We start from the raw sequence: 16910 nt of genomic DNA, 5'->3' as shown, positions 1-16910 counted from the left end.
TGATTGAGCAGGGAGCAGAGCGCATGCGCTGGTGTCTTGGTGACGCAACCGTGAGGGGGCGGGTCTTTGTGTTTCTGCTCCCACCGGGTCCTAGTGCTCGGAAAAATGACTAAATTTGAGCATCAGATTTTCAAACAGCTTCACCCACTCCCAGGCTGCACCTCACGTTTGCAGCCGAGAGAAGTTAATGGGTCATGTACATATTCAGTATGAGAGGTTGCATCCCGGAATACTTACCTGAAGCGGTTACACGGCTTTTGTACTTGTTGGAGTTTAGAAGGTTGAGGAGGAATTTATTGAAACTTACAGGATACGGCGAGGCCTGGACAGAGTGGACGTGGAGAGGATGTTTCCACTAGTAGGAAAAACTAGAACCAGAGGGCACAACCTCAGACTAAAGGGATGATCCTTTAAAACAGAGATGAGGAAGAATTTCTTCAGCCAGAGTCATTGAGGTTTACAGCATGGAAACAGGCCCTTCGGCCCAACTTGTCCATGCCGCCCTTTTTTTTAAAACCCCTGAAGCGAATCCCAATTGCCTACATTTGGCCCATATCCCTCTATTCCCATCGTACCCATGTAACTATCTAAATGCTTTTTAAAAGATACAATTGTACCCACAGCTTGTTCCAGACACTCACCACCCTCTGTGTGAACAAATTGCCCCTCTGGACACTTTTGTATCTCTCACCTTAAACCTGTGCCCTCTTGTTTTAGACTCCCCTACCTTTGGGAAAAGATATTGACTATCTACCTTGTCTATGCCCCTCATTATTTTATAGTCTTCTATAAGATCACCCCTCAGCCTCCTACGCTCCAGAGAAAAAAGTTCCAGTCCATTCAGCCTCTCCTTATACTCAATCCATCAAGTCCCGGTAGCATCCTACTAAATCTTTTCTGCACTCTTTTTAGTTTAATACTATCCTTTCTATAATAGGGTGACCAGAATTGCACACAGTATTCCAAGTGTGGCCTTACCAATGTCTTGTACAACTTCAACAAGACATTCCAACTCCTGTATTCAATGTTCTAACCGATGAAACCAAGCATGCTGAGTGCCTTCTTCACCACTCTGTCCACCTGTGACTCCACTTTCAAGGAGCTATGAATATGTACCCCTAGATCTCTTTGTTCTGTAACTCTCCCCAACGCCCTACCATTAACTGAGTAAGTCCTGTCCTGGTTCAATCTACCAAAATGCATCACTTCGCATTTGTCGAAATTATACTCCATCTGCCATTCGTCAGCCCACTGGCCCACCAGAGAGTGGTGAATCTGTGGAACTCTTTGCCACAGAAGGCTGTGGAGGCCAGGTCATTGAGTGTCTTTAAGACAGAGATAGATAGGTTCTTGATTAATAAGTGGATCAGGGGTTATGGGGAAAAGGTAGGAGAATGGGGATGAGAAAAATATCAGCCCATGACTGAATGGTGAAGCAGCCTCGATGGGCCGAGTCACCTAATTCTGCTCCTATGTCGTATGGCCTTTTGGTTACACTTCAGCCCCAAGCTCCTCATGTTTACATAGAAACATGCATAGAAAATAGAAGCGGAAGTAGACCATTCAGCCCTTTGAATGTTCCCTGCCATTCATTATGGTCATGGCTGATCCTCAAATTCAATACCCTTGTCCCACCCATCCCCCCATAATATCCCTTTAGCCCCAAGAGATATATATCTACTTTTGAGGAATGGAGATCCAAAGATTCGCTGTCTCTATGCGCAACACTTGTTTAAACAGTGACCCCGAGATTCTCCCATAAGAGTAAACAACACTTCCAACAAGTTGTTGGAAGGTATTTTGAGAGACAGGATCTACAGGCATGCAGAGAGGCAAGGACTGATTAGAAACAGTCAGCATGGCTTTGGAGTGGAAAATCATGTCTCACAAATTTGATTGAGTTTTTTGAATGGGTAACCAAGAAGTTAGATGAGGGCAGTGCAGTTAATGTTCTTTACATGGACTTTAGCAAGGCCTTTGACAAGGTATCAAATGGTAAGTTGTTGCATAAGGGTAATCTCACGGGATCCAGGATGAGGTAGCCAAATAGGTACAAAACTGGCTTGATGACAGAAGACAGAGGGTGGTTGTAGATGGTTGTTTTTCAAACTGGAGGCCCGTGACCAGCCGTGTGCCTCAGGGATCGGTGTTGGGTCCACTGTTATTTGTCATTTATATTCATGATGTGGATGAGAATTTAGTAGGCATGGTTAGTAAGTTTGCAGTATGGTTAGTAACTTTGCAGATGACACCAGGATTGGTGGCATAGTGGACAGTGAAGAAGGTTACCTAGGATTGCATCGGGATCTTGATCAATTGGGCCAGTGGGCTGGTGAATGGCAGATGGAGTTTAATTTTGATAAATGCGAGGTGATGCATTTTGGTAGATTGAACCAGGACAGGACTTACTCAGTTAATGGTAGGGCATTGGGGAGAGTTACAGAACAAGGAGATCTCGGGGTACAGGTTCATAGGTAGAGTGGTGAAGAAGGCATTCGGCATGCTTGGTTTCATTGGTCAGAACATTAAATACAGGAGTTGGGACGTCTTGTTGAAGTTGTACAAGACTTGTGTAAGGCCACACTTGGAATACTGTGTGCAGTTCTGGTCACCCTATTATAGAAAGGTTGTTATTAAACAAGAAAGAGTGCGGAAAAGATTTACGAGGATGCTACTGGGATTTGATGGTTATAAGGAGAGACTGGATAGACTGGGAATTTTTTTTCTGGAGCGCAGGAGGCATAGGGGTGATCTTATAGCAGTCTATAAAATAATAGGGGCATAGATCAGCTAGATAGTCAATATCTTTTTGCAAAGGTAGGGGAGTCTAAAACTAGAGGGCATAGATTTCAGGTGAGAAGAGAGAGATACAAAGGGTCCAGAGGGGCAATATTTTCATACAGAGGGTGGGGAGTGTCTTGAGCAAACTGCCAGAGGTAGTAGTAGAGGCGGGTACAATTTTGTCTTTTGAAAAGCATTTAGATAGTTACATGGGTATGATGGGTATAGAGGGATATGGGCCAAATGCGGGCAATTGGGACTAGTTTTGGGGTTAAAAAAGGGGCAGCATGGACAAGTTGGGCTGAAGGCCTGTTTCCATGCTATAAACCTCGATGACTCCTCTCCACATCCAAGACCTTTCAGGATCTGAAAGGTTTAAATTAAGTTGCCTCTTACTCTTTTAAACTCGAGCAGAGACTGTCTCACTGCTCCTCATCAGACTATCCACCTATTCCAGGTGTTAGTCGACTAAACCTTCTATGAACTTCTAATGCATTTATATTTTTCCTTAAATAAGGAAATCGATAATGTAGACATTGCTCCAGATACAGACTCACCGTGTGCAACTGAAACATAACTTCCCTGCTTTTACTCCATTCCCCTCATAACAAATAATAGCTTTCTGAATTACTTGTACCTAGATTTTCGATCGTGATGGATTTTGGATATTTTTTGTTACAGAGGGTTAGAAATTGAGGATTTACACACAACAAGCTCAAACCAAGAGAAAAATGTTGTCTCTTCTGATACGGGCTTTCTGAATGGGATAAGTAGGTAGATGTGAATGGAATGTTTCCACTTGTTGGTTTTTCCATTACTGGGAACCATGAACAGACAACAAATAAATCAAACAGGAAAATAGGAGATGTTTCTTTCTTCAGACAGTTGTTAGAATATGGAACTCACTGCGACTGGAAGTGGTTGACACAAATACTTTAGATGCTTTCAAAAGGAAAATATATGAGCTTATGAGAGAAAAGGGATTGGAAAAATCAACTGAAAAGCTGAGATGTGGTGATCAGAATGAGAGGAGACTCATGTGGAGGATAAACTCCAGTACAGACTCGATAAACCGAATGGCCTGTTTGTGTATTGTCACAGACAGAACAAACAATTCTCCTTCCCTGTTCAAAGACAATAACAATCAGCTCCTAATGATCCGAGTGACTGTCAGATCTCAACGTGATGTTTGGTTTGTGTTTTCTTGCTGTAAATCCTCCTTTCCATTATCCTGCAAAGGGAGTTTACAAAAGTCATCACTGTCAGTCCAGGACAGATATATTCATAGAATTCCACAGTTCGGAAGGAGGCTATTTGGCCCATCAAGTCAACTCTCTGACAGAGCATCCCACCAAGGCCCCAACAACATAACCCAACTTATTTACCCCACTAATCTCCCTAACCTACACATCCTGGGGGAAAAATGGATAATTTAGCATGAAATCCACCTAACCTGAATATCTTTGGACTGTGGGAGAAAACTGGAGCACCCGGAGGAAACCCACGCAGACAAGTAGAGAATGTGCAAACTCCACACAGCAGCGCTCCGAAAGCAAGTGGCGTTTGCTACCAAATAAACCTGTTGGACTTTAACCTGGTGTTGTTAGACTCCTTACTGTGTAAACTCCACACAGACAGGTAACCAAGGCCGGAATCGAACCCAGGTCCCTGGCGCTGTGAGGCAGGAGTAATAACCACTGTGCCACCGTGCTAGCGACGTAATTCTTTGTAAACTTATTTTGCAGGAAATAGAAGAGGAGGATTTGCAGTCTGGACAATCAAATCTCATGTCAGACAGAGTCAATCAATTCATTGGGATGTGAAGATTTGTGCATCTGAAGGGATTTAATTGACCATCTCAGTTGGAAACTGGTGAGAATCTGTTTCCTTGCTCCTCCTGTGGGGAGGGATTGATACAGCTGGAAAACATGCTGACACGACAGCGAACTCGCAACAGTGAGAGTCCGTTCACCTGCTCCATGTGTGGGAAGAAATTCATGTGTTCGTCCAACCTGCTGGCTCACCAACTCGATCACATTATTCAGAAGCCTCTTCAAAGCTCTGACTCTGGGGAAAGCATTGAAACCTCTGAGGAACTGGCCCAACACCAGCTCCTTCACACTGACGAGAGACCGTTCAGCTGCTCCCACTGCGGGAAGAGGTTCAGCCAGTCCTCCCGCCTTGCAGAGCACCAGCTCCTTCACACACACGAGAGACCGTTCAGCTGCACTCAGTGTGGAGAGTCGTTCAGCGACTCAGTGCATCTCACTGAGCACCAACAAGTTCACACCAAGGACAGGCCATTCAGCTGCTCCCAGTGTGGGAAGAGATTCACTCAGTCCTCCCACTGCACCGTTCACCAACAGGTTCATTTTCAGAAGAGACATTTTAAATGCTTTAAATGTGAGAAGACCTTCAAAAGAAGGATTAGTCTGCTGAGACACCAGGGCACTCACACTGGGGAGAGGCCATACGTTTGCCCTGTTTGTGGGAAAACATTTACTTGTTTGCAGCATCTGCTGAGTCACCGGCCTATTCACACCGGGGAGAAGGCATTCATCTGCTCCGTGTGTGGGAAGGCTTTCATGGAGTCATCCAGCCTCCGGAGACACCGCCGCATTCACACAGGGGAGAAGCCGTTCTCCTGCTCCATTTGCGGCAAAAGATTTGCTCAGTTTTCCTACTGCAATCAACACCAACACATTCACTCTGATAAGAGACCTTTTCAATGCTCAGAATGCAATAAGACCTTTAAAAGAAGTGATGATCTGCTGAAACACAAACGCATTCACACCGGGGAGAGGCCGTTCCTGTGCTCTGTGTGTGGAAAGGGATTCGCTCAGTCGTCTGGCCTGCTGAGACACCAACGCATTCACACTGGGGAGAAGCCGTTCACCTGCTCTGTGTGTGGGAAGGGATTCACTGATTCATCCTATATGCTGAAACACCAGCGAGCTCACACTGCGACAGAACCGTTCACCTGCTCCCTGTGTGGGAAGGGATTCACTGATCCATCCCGCCTGCAGAGACACCAGCGAGTTCACACTGGGGCAAAACCTTTCAACTGCTCCATGTGTGGGAAGGGATTTAATCAGTATTACAGCCTGCTGAAACATAGACGACTTCATGTGTGACCGGCAACGTTGGATTCTGTTGTTTCTGCGCCCTGAGATAAACAATAACAATTGGATGAATAGGGGAGGCAGCGGCACAGTGGAATTATCACTGGACTCAGGGTAAGGCTCTGGGGACCCAGGTTCGAATCCCACCACAGTCGATGGTGAAATTTGTATTCAATTAAAATCTTCAATTAAAAGTCTAATGACAAACCTCAACCTTTAATCAATTGTCGTAAAAACCCATTTGATTCAGTAACGTCCTTTGGAAAAGGAAACCTGCCGTCCTTACTTGGTCTGGCCTACATGTGACTCCAGACCAGCAATGTGGTTGACTCTCAAATGCCCTCTGAAATGGAGGGCAGATAGGGATGGGAAAGAAATGCTGGCCCAGCCAGTGACGCCTACATTCCGTAAAAATGAACTTAAAAAAGTTCCTCAGTATCTCAGTAACCTCCTCCAGCCCCACAACACTCTGTGTAAACACAAGTTGTTGATGATTATGCCCTGAGATAGATAATGTGAACCCGATTCCCATCATCCGCCAACTCGGCAACTTCTTCACAAAAAGTAAAGCACATGGGATTGGGGCTGTTGTACTGAGATGGGTAGAAAACTGATTGGCAGACAGGAGACAAAGAGTAGGATTAAACGGGTCTTTTTCCAACTGGCAGGCAGTGACTATTTGGGTAACGCAGGATCAGTGCTGGGGCCTCGGTTACTCACCTGCCATGGGTCTTGTTTTTTTTCCCTTGTTTATTATACATCATTTTTAAATTGTTGCTTCCTAAGAATCTAATTTAAAACCATGGATAAACTCAAACCACTTTTGGAAAATCTGTGACTCTCTGATCAAGAATCTTACTGACCACTGCATACCATTCTAGTCACCGTATTATTAAAAAATATCCAGGCACTGGAGAGGGCGCAGAGAAGATTTTAATGATGAGATTTTAATGTAGAAGGCAGCTCACCACCACCTTCTCAAGGGCAATCAGGGATTAGCCATAAATGCTGGCCAAGCCAGCAATGCCCACATCCCATAAATGATTTTCAAAATGTGTGTTTTTTTATCAGGAAAGGATTGACAGGCTAGTTCTTCTTTCTTGAGAAATGAAGGCTGAGGGGTAACCTGAGCAGAGGTCCTCAAAATTATAAAGGATTTAGATACAGAAATAGTGTTTCCTCTTGAGGGGAAAAGCAAAAAGTAAAGTTTATTTATTAGTCACAAGTAGGCTTAGATTAACACTGCAATGAAGTTACTGGGAAACTGGAGACAATCAATATGAAACAGTCACTAAGAAATCCAATAGGAAATCCAGGATAAATTTCTCTACACAAAGAGTGGCGAGAATATGGAAATCACAACTACAGGGAGTGAAATTAACAGTACAGATGTCTTTCAGGGGAATCTCAACAAGTACTTATGAATGATTTTATAGTTCATTCAGGATTTATTTCAAAACGACTAAAAACAATAAAGTGACAGGAGATAATTTGCAGGGTGTGAGACTCTGTGTGTGAGGGTGTCTGTGAGTGTGTCTGTTGCTTTTCATTGGTGTCACAGAAACCTTCCTCTTTCTGAGCAGACAATCTGGCTCCTGAATGATGTGAATTGTACAACTCAGAGATTCTCCATTCAGAATGACCATGTGCTGTGTAAAACCTGACATCTCCACAACCAGACGCCACTTCTCCTGGAACAACGTGAAGTGACTACAATTTTCGAGATTGATTTCTTTGCTCTCAATATTTTCTCAGTTCATAAATTCCATCCTTACCCTTGAACACACCGATGGTCTCCACTTTAAATACTTCCCTCAGTCTTACCAACATATAGCAATTGGATTGCTGCTATTACAGGAATCCATTCTGAAATTCTGTAAATCTGACTGCCACCAAACACCAACCCATATCCCCATCTGAGTTCCAGATTTTAATGAGATTTCTCAAAACACAGGCAGCCTGGCAGCACAGTGGTTAACATTGCTGCCTCACAGTGCCAGGAACCCGGGTTCAATTCATGCCTCAGCTGACTGTGTGGAGTCTGCACATTCTCCCTGTGTCTGTGTGGGTTTCCTCCGGGTGCTCTTGTTTCCTCTCACACTCCAAAACTGTGCAGATTAGATAGATTGGCCATGCTAAATTGGCCCTTAGTGTCGGGGATAAGCAGGATAACTACATGGGTTACAGGGATAGGGCTGGGGGTGAGATCGTTGTCGGTATAGGCTCAGTGACCTCCTTCTGCACTGTAGGGATTCTATACCGTCTGTCCTATCATTACATTGGATCCAATACTGTGTTCACTAACACACTGCAGCCTGACTTATATTTGGAATAAACACTGTTTGTTACATCCAGAGTAAGTAAATCAAGCCAATCCATGACGAAGGGTCATCCAGACTCGAAATGTTGGCTAGAATCTCTCTGTAAGTCTCACAAACTCCCCACCCTTCAGGAGAACAGTGACCACGACACCACACAACCCTGCCACAGCAACCTCTGCAAGACATGCCGGATCATCAACACGGATGCCATCATCTCACGTGAGAACACCATCTACCAGGTACACGGTACATACACTTGCAACTCAGCCAACGTTGTCTGCCTGATACGTTGCAGGAAAGGATGTCCTGAGGCACGGTACATTGGGGAGACTATGCAGACGAGACGACCACGGATGAATGAACAGCGCTCGACAATCACCAGGCAAGAGTGTTCTCTCCCTGTTGGGGAACACTTCAACGGTCACAGGCATTCGGCCTCTGATCTTCGGGTAAGCGTTCTCCAAGGCGGCCTTCACGACACACAACAACGCAGAGTCGTTGAACAGAGACTGATAGCCAAGTTCCGCACACATGAGGACGGCCTCAACCGGGATCTTGGGTTCATGTCACACTATCTGTAACCCCCACAACTTGCCTGGACTTGCAAAATCTCACTTACTGTCCTGGCTGGAGACAATACACATCTCTTTGACCTGTGCTTAATGCTCCCTCCACTCACGTTGTCTGTACCTTTAAGACTTGATTACCTGTAAAGACTTGCATTCCAACCATTATTTTGTAAATTGGGTTTGTATCTTTATATGCCCTGTTTGTGAACAGAACTCCCACTCACCTGATGAAGGGGCAGCGCTCCGAAAGCTTATGGCTTGTGCTACCAAATAAACCTGTTGGACTTTAACCTGGTGTTGTGAGACTTCTTACTGGGCTTACCCCAGTCGAACGCCAGCATCTCCACATCATGGAATCTCTCTCCACAGTTGCTTGTCAGACCTGCTGAGGTTTTGCAGCATTTTCTGTTTTGAAGTCAGTGCTTTGCTGTGTTGTCTCTGTGCTCCATCCCCACTCTGATTGTATTGGAGCCTGTGTGTGTCATTGTTGCACTCAGAGTAAGTCAGTGCTTTGCTGTGTTGTCTCTGTGCTCCATCCCCACTCTGATTGTATTGGAGCCTGTGTGTCTCATTGTTACACTGAGACTCTTGTCACTGTGATCATTGCTCAAGCAGCAAGTTACTGTCACAATGCCCGGCTGATTGACTGCAGCGCGGACCAATGGGAAAAGGAGGGGCGGGGTTGGAGGTCCGAGCGGGGAGGCTGGTCCTCCAACCAATAGGAGCGAATGAGGGCGGGGCCCGCTTTGACTGGAGCATGCGCAGTGTGGGTAATGGCGACGGAGAAGGGCTGTTTTTCCGGCTCGGAAATAAGTCAGAGGTGATTGACGGTACGGAGGGGGCGAGGGATCTCGCGGGTGGACGGAAACGCTGCGTAAGCAGGTTGTGTCAGCCGCGAACCTCGGTAAAGAGCTTCACGGACCCAGCTTGCACCGAGCGGCCCTGCAGCTCCTCAAGTTCGGGCCACGTTCACGGCCGCCATCTTTATTGGGGGCTGTATGCATGTGCAGCCGCCATCGTTTTAGGGGGCAAAGATGTCAATGAGTGGGAGGGGCTTGTTCCCCATTGTTCAGAATGGAGACAACTTGTCCATCAAACTGCATCAACCCTCTGAGTCCCAATGACTTATTGATGAGGCAGAGCGGTGGCAGAGAAGGAAAGAAAGGGAAATAGCTTTGACAAAGGGTCATCTGGACTCAACGTCAGCTCTTTTCTCTCCTTACAGATGCTGCCAGACCTGCAGAGATTTTCCAGCATTTCCTCTTTTGGAAAGGAAAATACATTCTGCTTTCCAGATCCCACAATATCATGGGATGTCTTTCCCATTGGCCCGAAGATCTGTGGGCTCAGTTCAGTCACATGAAGATCCATGGCAGAAACTCGCGACCCTGAGGAGACATCGTCGTCGAATCGAGGGACTGCTGACAATGACAAAGGGAAAAGTGCAGCAGGGAGCCTGAGTAGTTGTCCTGGACAACTTCTTATTGAATTTCATTTTTCGACTGACAGTGATGCCTTTTGTACATTTCATTTTCAGGTATTAGAAGAGGATTTGCAGACACAAATCTCAAATGAAACGTCACATCAAAAACTGACATTGTTACTCAACTCATCACGACCTGGATGTAGTCATCATTTGAACGTAAGCATTGAGTTCCAAGTCATTACCCCTCATGGTGTAAAATTTCTTCCTCATATTGCCCTGTAGATTTTGCTCAAAATCTTAAATCTGTGCCCCTTAATTCTTTTGCAATCACAGAAATCCTCCAGTGCAGAAGGAGTACATTCGGCCCATTGAGTCTGCACCGACAACAATTCCACCCAGGCCCCATCCTTGCAACCCCACCTATTTACCCTGCTAATCCCTCTAACCTACGCATCCGGGGACACCAAGGGCCAATCAACTTAACCCACACATCTTTGGACTGTGGGAGGAAACCAGAGCACCCGGAGGAAACCCATGCAGACACAAGGAGAATGTGCAAACTCCACACAGACAGTGACCCAAGCCGGGAATCGAACCCCGGTCCCTGGAGCTGTGAAGCAGCAGTGCTAACCACTGTTAGTGGCACGGTGGCACAGTGGTTAGCACTATTACCTCGCAGCGCCAGGGACCCGGGTGCTCCGGTTTCCTCCCACAGTCTGAAAGACGTGCTGGTTAGGTGCATTGACCTGAACAGGTGCCGGAGTGTGGTGACTAGGGGAATTTAACTGTAACTTCACTGCATTGTTAATGTAAGCCTTACTTGTGAATAATAAATAAACTTCACTTTACTTGTACCACCGTGCCACCCAAATCAGCTGATAGGAACAGCTTTTCTTTAGCTACCTTCTCTTAGAGCTGTACAAGTTTATGATTGGTCTATCAGTCTCTTTTGCTCCAAGGACAATAACCCCAGTTTCTCCAGCCTAACATCGTAACTATAATCCCTCATCCCTGGAACCATTCTGGTAAATCTCCTCTGCACCCTGCCGAGGAGCCTCACATTCTCCATAATGTGTGGTGATCACTGCTTTGCACAGATCCAGATGTTCTGTGTTCCTGTCTGTGCAGTAGGAGGCCATTCGGCCCATCAAGTCTGCACTGACTCTCTGACAGAGCATCTTCCCCAGGCGCAACCCTCTGAACTGCACATATTTACCCCGCTAATCTGCCTAACCTGCAGATCTTGGGACATGGGGACAATTTTACCATGGCCACTCCACCTAACCTACACATCTTTGGAAACTAAGGGTCAGTTTAGCATGGCCAATCTCCCTAACCTGCACATCTTTGGACTGTGGGATGAAACCAGAGCACCTGGAGGAAACCCAGGCAGACTTGGTGACAATGTGCAAATTCCGCACAGACTGCCACCCAAGGCCAGAATCGAACCCGGGTCCCTGGCACTGTAAGATAGCAATGCTAACCACAGTACCATGCTCACATTGTGTGGTGACATCATCCCCGCTCTCTGGGGATTTCCTCAACGAGGAGATTTTTCTCTGTCTGTTGGGAGATTCTGTTAAAGTTGTGGTTTAGTTGCGGGACTGTATTTGCAGCCCTTCCACCAGTGGGATCTTCCATTCCAGCTGATGGTGACCGCCCGAGGCAGTTTCCCAGCAGCACGGCCAGCGATCAATGCAAAATGTCCATGGGGGAGGGGCGAAAACCCCAGCTGTGCATGTATTCAATCCCTTTCTATCGCCGCCTATCTATTGTCTGTCTCTCACACACACCCACTCTCTCCCTCTCACACTCTCTCTCCCTCACACAAACATTATCACACACTCTCACACATACCTTCCCTCTCACATACACCTTCCCTCTCTCACACACATTCCCTCTCTCTCACACCTTCCCTCTCACACACACCTTCCCTCACACACACACCTTCCCTCTCGTGCACACACTCTCCCCCTCACATACACACTCTCTCTCACACACGCACACTCTCTCTCTCACACGCACTCTCCCCCTCTCTCACACGCACTCTCCCCCTCTCTCACACGCACTCTCCCCCTCTCTCACACGCACTCTCCCCCTCTCTCACATGCACTCTCCCCCTCTCTCACACGCACTCTCCCCCTCTCTCACACGCACTCTCCCCCTCTCTCATACGCACTCTCTCCCTTTCTCACACGCACTTCCCCCTCTCTCACACGCACTCTCCCCCTCTCTCACACGCACTCTCCCCCTCTCTCACACGCACTCTCCCCCTCTCTCACACGCACTTTCCCGCTCTCTCACACGCACTTTCCCGCTCTCTCACACGCACTTTCCCGCTCTCTCACACGCACTTTCCCGCTCTCTCACACGCACTTTCCCGCTCTCTCACACGCACTTTCCCGCTCTCTCACACGCACTCCCCCCTCTCTCACACGCACTCTCCCCCTCTCTCTCACACACACTCTCCCCCTCTCTCACACGCACTCTCCCCCTCTCTCACATGCACTTTCCCGCTGTCTCACACGCACTCTCCCGCTCTCTCACATGCACTCTCCCCCTCGCATGCGCACTCTCCCTCTCACACACGCGCTCTCCCTCAAACACAAACTCTCTCCCTCCCTCTTTGCTCCTCCCATAAAGGTGAACCAGTTGGGTTTTTATGACAATCCAGCAGTTTCCCATGGTCACCTTTTCCTCGTTCCGGCCCCACAAATGGCCAATCAACCTCAGATTGATTCATTCCGCTCAATTTCACAATCTGCCTTTGTGTTTTTGTGGGTTCTCTCTCACTCCCATTTTGCTGTTTTAAATCTATTTCACAGGATGTTAGAAGGAGAGGATTTGGAGTTGGGAAATTGAAACCAAACATCGCATCAGGATCTAAGACAGACAGATTTTATCGTAAATGGAATATCATCAGATTTTGAAGATGGAAGGAGAAAACACTGTTCACACTGGGGAGAAACCGTACACATGTTCTGTGTGTGGATGAGGCTTCAGTCGATCATCTGGCCTGTCAGAACATAAATGCCGTCGCAATGGGGAGAAACCATGGAAATGTGGGGACTGTGGGAAAGGGTTCGATTACCCATCCAAGTTGGAAATTCATCAACGAACTCACACTGGGGAGAGACCGTTCACCTGCTCCCAGTGTGGGAAGGGATTCACACACTCATACCACTTGCAGACACACCAACACATTCACACAGGTGAGAGGCCGTTCACTTGCTCCCAGTGTGGGAAGGGATTTGCTCACTCCTCCAATCTGCTGAGACACCAGCGAGTTCACACTGGGGAGAGACCATTCCAATGTTCAGACTGCAAGAAGTGTTATAAAAGTTCTGGGGAACTGATATCCCATCAACGCATTCACACTGATGAGAGACCCTTTAGGTGTTCTCATTGTGGGACTGGATTCAGACGATCATCTGACCTCACTGTACACCAACGAGTTCACACTGGTGAGAGACCTTTTAACTGCCCAGACTGTGGGAAGTGCTATAAAAGTTCTGGGGAACTACTGTCCCATCAACGTGTTCACACTGACGTGAGACCGTTCAGGTGCTCTCAGTGTGGGACTGGGTTCAGACGATCATTTGACCTTAGTGTACACCTGCGAATTCACACTGGGGAGAAGCCATTCCCCTGCTCCGTGTGTGGAAAGGGATTCACTCAGTTATCCAACCTGCTAATGCACCAGCAAATTCACAAGAAATCTCAGTGATTGGATGTTGCTGTTCGTCACATCCTGGACTGAACCAGCTTCATTGAGGTCTGTTGCTGCTGATGTTCATAAACTCCAACCCAGTTATAAGGTGTGAGGAGCTCATGGAGTTTCTTTGTCACTAAGATTGAGACAATCTAATCAGCTGCTGCTTCTCTCCCTTCCTCGAGCTCACCGGATAAAACTGTCTCCAAATTTATTCATTCCTGGGACATGGGCGTCGCTGGCTGGCCGGCATTTATTGCCCATCCCTAGTTGCCCTTGAGAAGGTGGTGGTGAGCTGCCTCTTGAATCGCTGCAGTTCATGTTCTATAGCTTGACCCACAATGCCGTTAGGGAGGGAATTCCAGGATTTTGACCCAGTGACTGTGAAGGAACGGCGATAAATCTCCAAGTCAGGATGGTGAGTGGCTTGGAGGGGAACTTGCATGTGTTTGTGTTCCCATTTATCTGCTGCCCTTCTAGATGGAAGTGGTCGTGTGTTTGGAAGGTGCTGTCTAAGGATCTTTGGTGAATTGCTGCAGTGCATCTTGTAGATAGTACACACTGCTGCTACTGAGCGTCGGTGGTGGACGGAGTGAATGTTTGTGGATGTGATGCCAACCAAGTGGCTGCTTTGCCCTGGATGGTGTCAAGCTTCTTGAGTGTTGTTGGAGCTGCACCCATCCAGGCAAGTGGGGAGGGGAGTATTCCACCACACTCCTGACTTGTTCCTTGTAGATGGTGGGTAGGTTCTGGGGAGTCAGGAGGTGAGTTACTTGCCGCAGTATTCCGAGCTTCTGACCTGCTCTTGCAGCCACTGTGTTAATGTGGTGAATCCAGTTGAGTTTCTGGTCAATGGTAACCCCAAGAATGTTGACAGTGGGGGATTCAGTGATGGTTCCACCATTGAAAGTCAAGGGGCGGTGGTTAGAGTGTCTCTTATTGGTGATGGTCATTGCCTGGCATTTGCTCATTTTTTAAAAACTGATGGAGTGTGAGAGTGGTAATTACAGCAGGAGACAGAGTGGCCGTGTGAATTTAAACTGAGAGTTTGATGTGTTAATGAGCCCAGCAAGACCTCAAACAGGTGCTTACCCAAAACAGTTTAGTAGGGGTGGGTACAGAACAGAAATAGATCTGAATGGGCTGTTAGTGATCAAAGAATAATCGATGCATGCTGTGCCACAAAGTTGTCACGAGTAAAGTATGATTAAAGTGAGTTTACTTTCCTTTTAAATTATCGATATTAAAATAAAGAGATGATGTTGATCAATTCTGGGAGAGATTAGTTGTGAGGAAATTGGGTGCGAATAGAGAGATGAAAGGAAAGAACAGAGTTAATGGGAAACTGAAACCTATGAAGGGAGTTGTTTCAGGTCTCGGTCAACAGCAGTAATAGTTGGTTAACTCCCAGAAAGCAGTGTGAAGGAGGCCGGATTGGAAAAGACAACTGCTGGTTAACCTCAGAAGCAACACCAACAGGAGTAAAGGCACTGAGAGGTTAAAATAAAAAGTTACTGGATTTTTATAGATCTTAAAATCTAACGGCGTTGCTGGACAGATTGGTGAAGGTAGTTAAATTGAGATTGTTTGGAACTGTTTAAAGTATTGACATTGTGTGAAGCCATTGTATTATTTTAAGTGTAATTCTATTTCATTTTGTGTTTTTTTTCCCCCTATTTCTTAATTAATATTTAGATTGCTATAAAACCATCATAAGAAGTTGGGACATTTCCAGATTTCACAACCTCTCCTCATACAATACACATTGTAAACTCAGATTTGTTGTTGTGTATTTGGGATATTGTTGTGTGTGGCATGGTCACGTGATCACTCTGTGACATCATCGGGTCTCTGCAGGCTGCCAGTAGTTGGGGAATTGAAGCCTGTCAAATGCACACCTAAAAATAAACCAGCCTCAATGCTGTTTTTATTCAATCTTGTGTGGACCTCTTGAATTGTCCCGATCTCTACATCCCCTCCAACCATAGACAGCACAACATTGAGCATAAACCGTGCCCTTAACATTAAATAAACTCCAGCTCAGTTATAGGAGTTAATATTCGAGATAAAAGTCAAATAAATCAGCTTTGTATTAAACAAAGTGTATCAAGTCTTTTTAAATATCTCTATCACAAATTATTTCCTTTTAAAGGGACCTCCATCCTCACCTCCAACAAGTGTGAGGAACGCATGGCATATAAGGCGGCACAGTATTTAGCACTACTCCCTCAGTGCCAGGGACCCAGCTTTGATTCTGGCCTTGTGTGACCATGTGGAGGTTGCACGTTCTCCCTGTGTTTGCGTGGGTTTCCTCCGGGTTCTTGAGTTTCCTCCCACATTCCGAAGACGTGCAGGTTAGGTGAATTAGCCATGCTAAATTGCACCCAAGTGTCCAAAGATGTGTAGTTTGGGTGGATTAGCCATGGTAAATATGTGGGGTTACAGGGATGGCGTGGAGGGGAAGGCTTGGGTGGGATGCTTTTTCAGAGTCAGTGCAGACTCGATGGGCCAAAAGGCCTCTTTCTGCACTGTGCAGATTCGATGGTTCCTTGTGACTAAGATTGAGCCAATCCAATCAGCTGCCTTTGCTGCTTCCTTCCCTTCCACAGACCACCGGACCAAAGTGTCTGTGAAGTTCCTCCTTGTCTGAGCTCTATCTTTCTCCAGTTTTTCTCCTATCTTCTATCTTCCTCTGAGCTCATCTTGTCCATGAGACCTGCCTTCAACTCCCTGGACTCCATTCTCACAAAACTGCTGTCCATCCAACTTCCCCATGTTAGCTGACACTGTTCACAATTCTCTCCCATTTCTTACTGTTTCTCTCACTTTAAATGTACCGTCATCACCCATCCTAAAAAAAACACTAAACCCCACTATCTTTGCAAATTACTGCCCCATCTCCAACCTCCTTTTCCTTTCCAAAACCCCTGAACTCGGTGTCCCCCGAGGATCTGTCCTTGGCCCCTCCTATTTCCCACC

General features: G+C 46.5%; 4 protein-coding genes across 5 annotated transcripts in view; 2 read left to right on the top strand and 2 right to left on the bottom strand.

The window, feature by feature from the left end:
* The window catches only part of LOC144484092 (uncharacterized), a 407989-nt gene that overhangs the window by 286270 nt on the left and 104809 nt on the right, over nucleotides 1-16910 (bottom strand). The gene's annotated exons all lie outside the window — the stretch shown is intronic.
* LOC144484117 (uncharacterized) overlaps nucleotides 1-16910 on the bottom strand; it is a 134194-nt gene that overhangs the window by 46643 nt on the left and 70641 nt on the right. The window lies entirely within an intron of this gene.
* Nucleotides 24-6048, top strand: LOC144484108 (uncharacterized). The gene is made up of 2 exons (XM_078202660.1): nucleotides 24-50; nucleotides 5295-6048. Exons 1-2 carry the CDS (start codon nucleotides 24-26, stop codon nucleotides 5913-5915), a joined length of 648 nt encoding a protein of 215 aa, XP_078058786.1. The 3' UTR covers nucleotides 5916-6048.
* Nucleotides 10107-15858, top strand: LOC144484107 (uncharacterized). The gene is made up of 3 exons (XM_078202659.1): nucleotides 10107-10235; nucleotides 10331-10418; nucleotides 13216-15858. Exons 1-3 carry the CDS (start codon nucleotides 10107-10109, stop codon nucleotides 13944-13946), a joined length of 948 nt encoding a protein of 315 aa, XP_078058785.1. The 3' UTR covers nucleotides 13947-15858.

The sequence above is a fragment of the Mustelus asterias genome, unplaced genomic scaffold (genome assembly GCF_964213995.1).
Source record: "Mustelus asterias unplaced genomic scaffold, sMusAst1.hap1.1 HAP1_SCAFFOLD_92, whole genome shotgun sequence".
Lineage (NCBI taxonomy): Eukaryota > Metazoa > Chordata > Chondrichthyes > Carcharhiniformes > Triakidae > Mustelus > Mustelus asterias.
The sequence above is the reverse complement of the archived record's forward strand: the minus strand, read 5'-3'. Positions and strand labels throughout refer to the sequence as shown.

Coding starts and splice junctions, on each gene's coding strand:
- LOC144484108 (XM_078202660.1), top strand. CDS start 24: ATGCGCTGGTGTCTTGGTGACGCAACC. Junction 51..5,294: donor GGTGTCTTGGTGACGCAACC/GTGAGGGGGCGG, acceptor ACTTGTTTGCAG/CATCTGCTGAGTCACCGGCC.
- LOC144484107 (XM_078202659.1), top strand. CDS start 10,107: ATGTCTTTCCCATTGGCCCGAAGATCTGTGGGCTCAGTTCAGTCACAT. Junction 10,236..10,330: donor TGACAATGACAAAGGGAAAA/GTGCAGCAGGGA, acceptor TTTCATTTTCAG/GTATTAGAAGAGGATTTGCA. Junction 10,419..13,215: donor CAACTCATCACGACCTGGAT/GTAGTCATCATT, acceptor TGTGTGGATGAG/GCTTCAGTCGATCATCTGGC.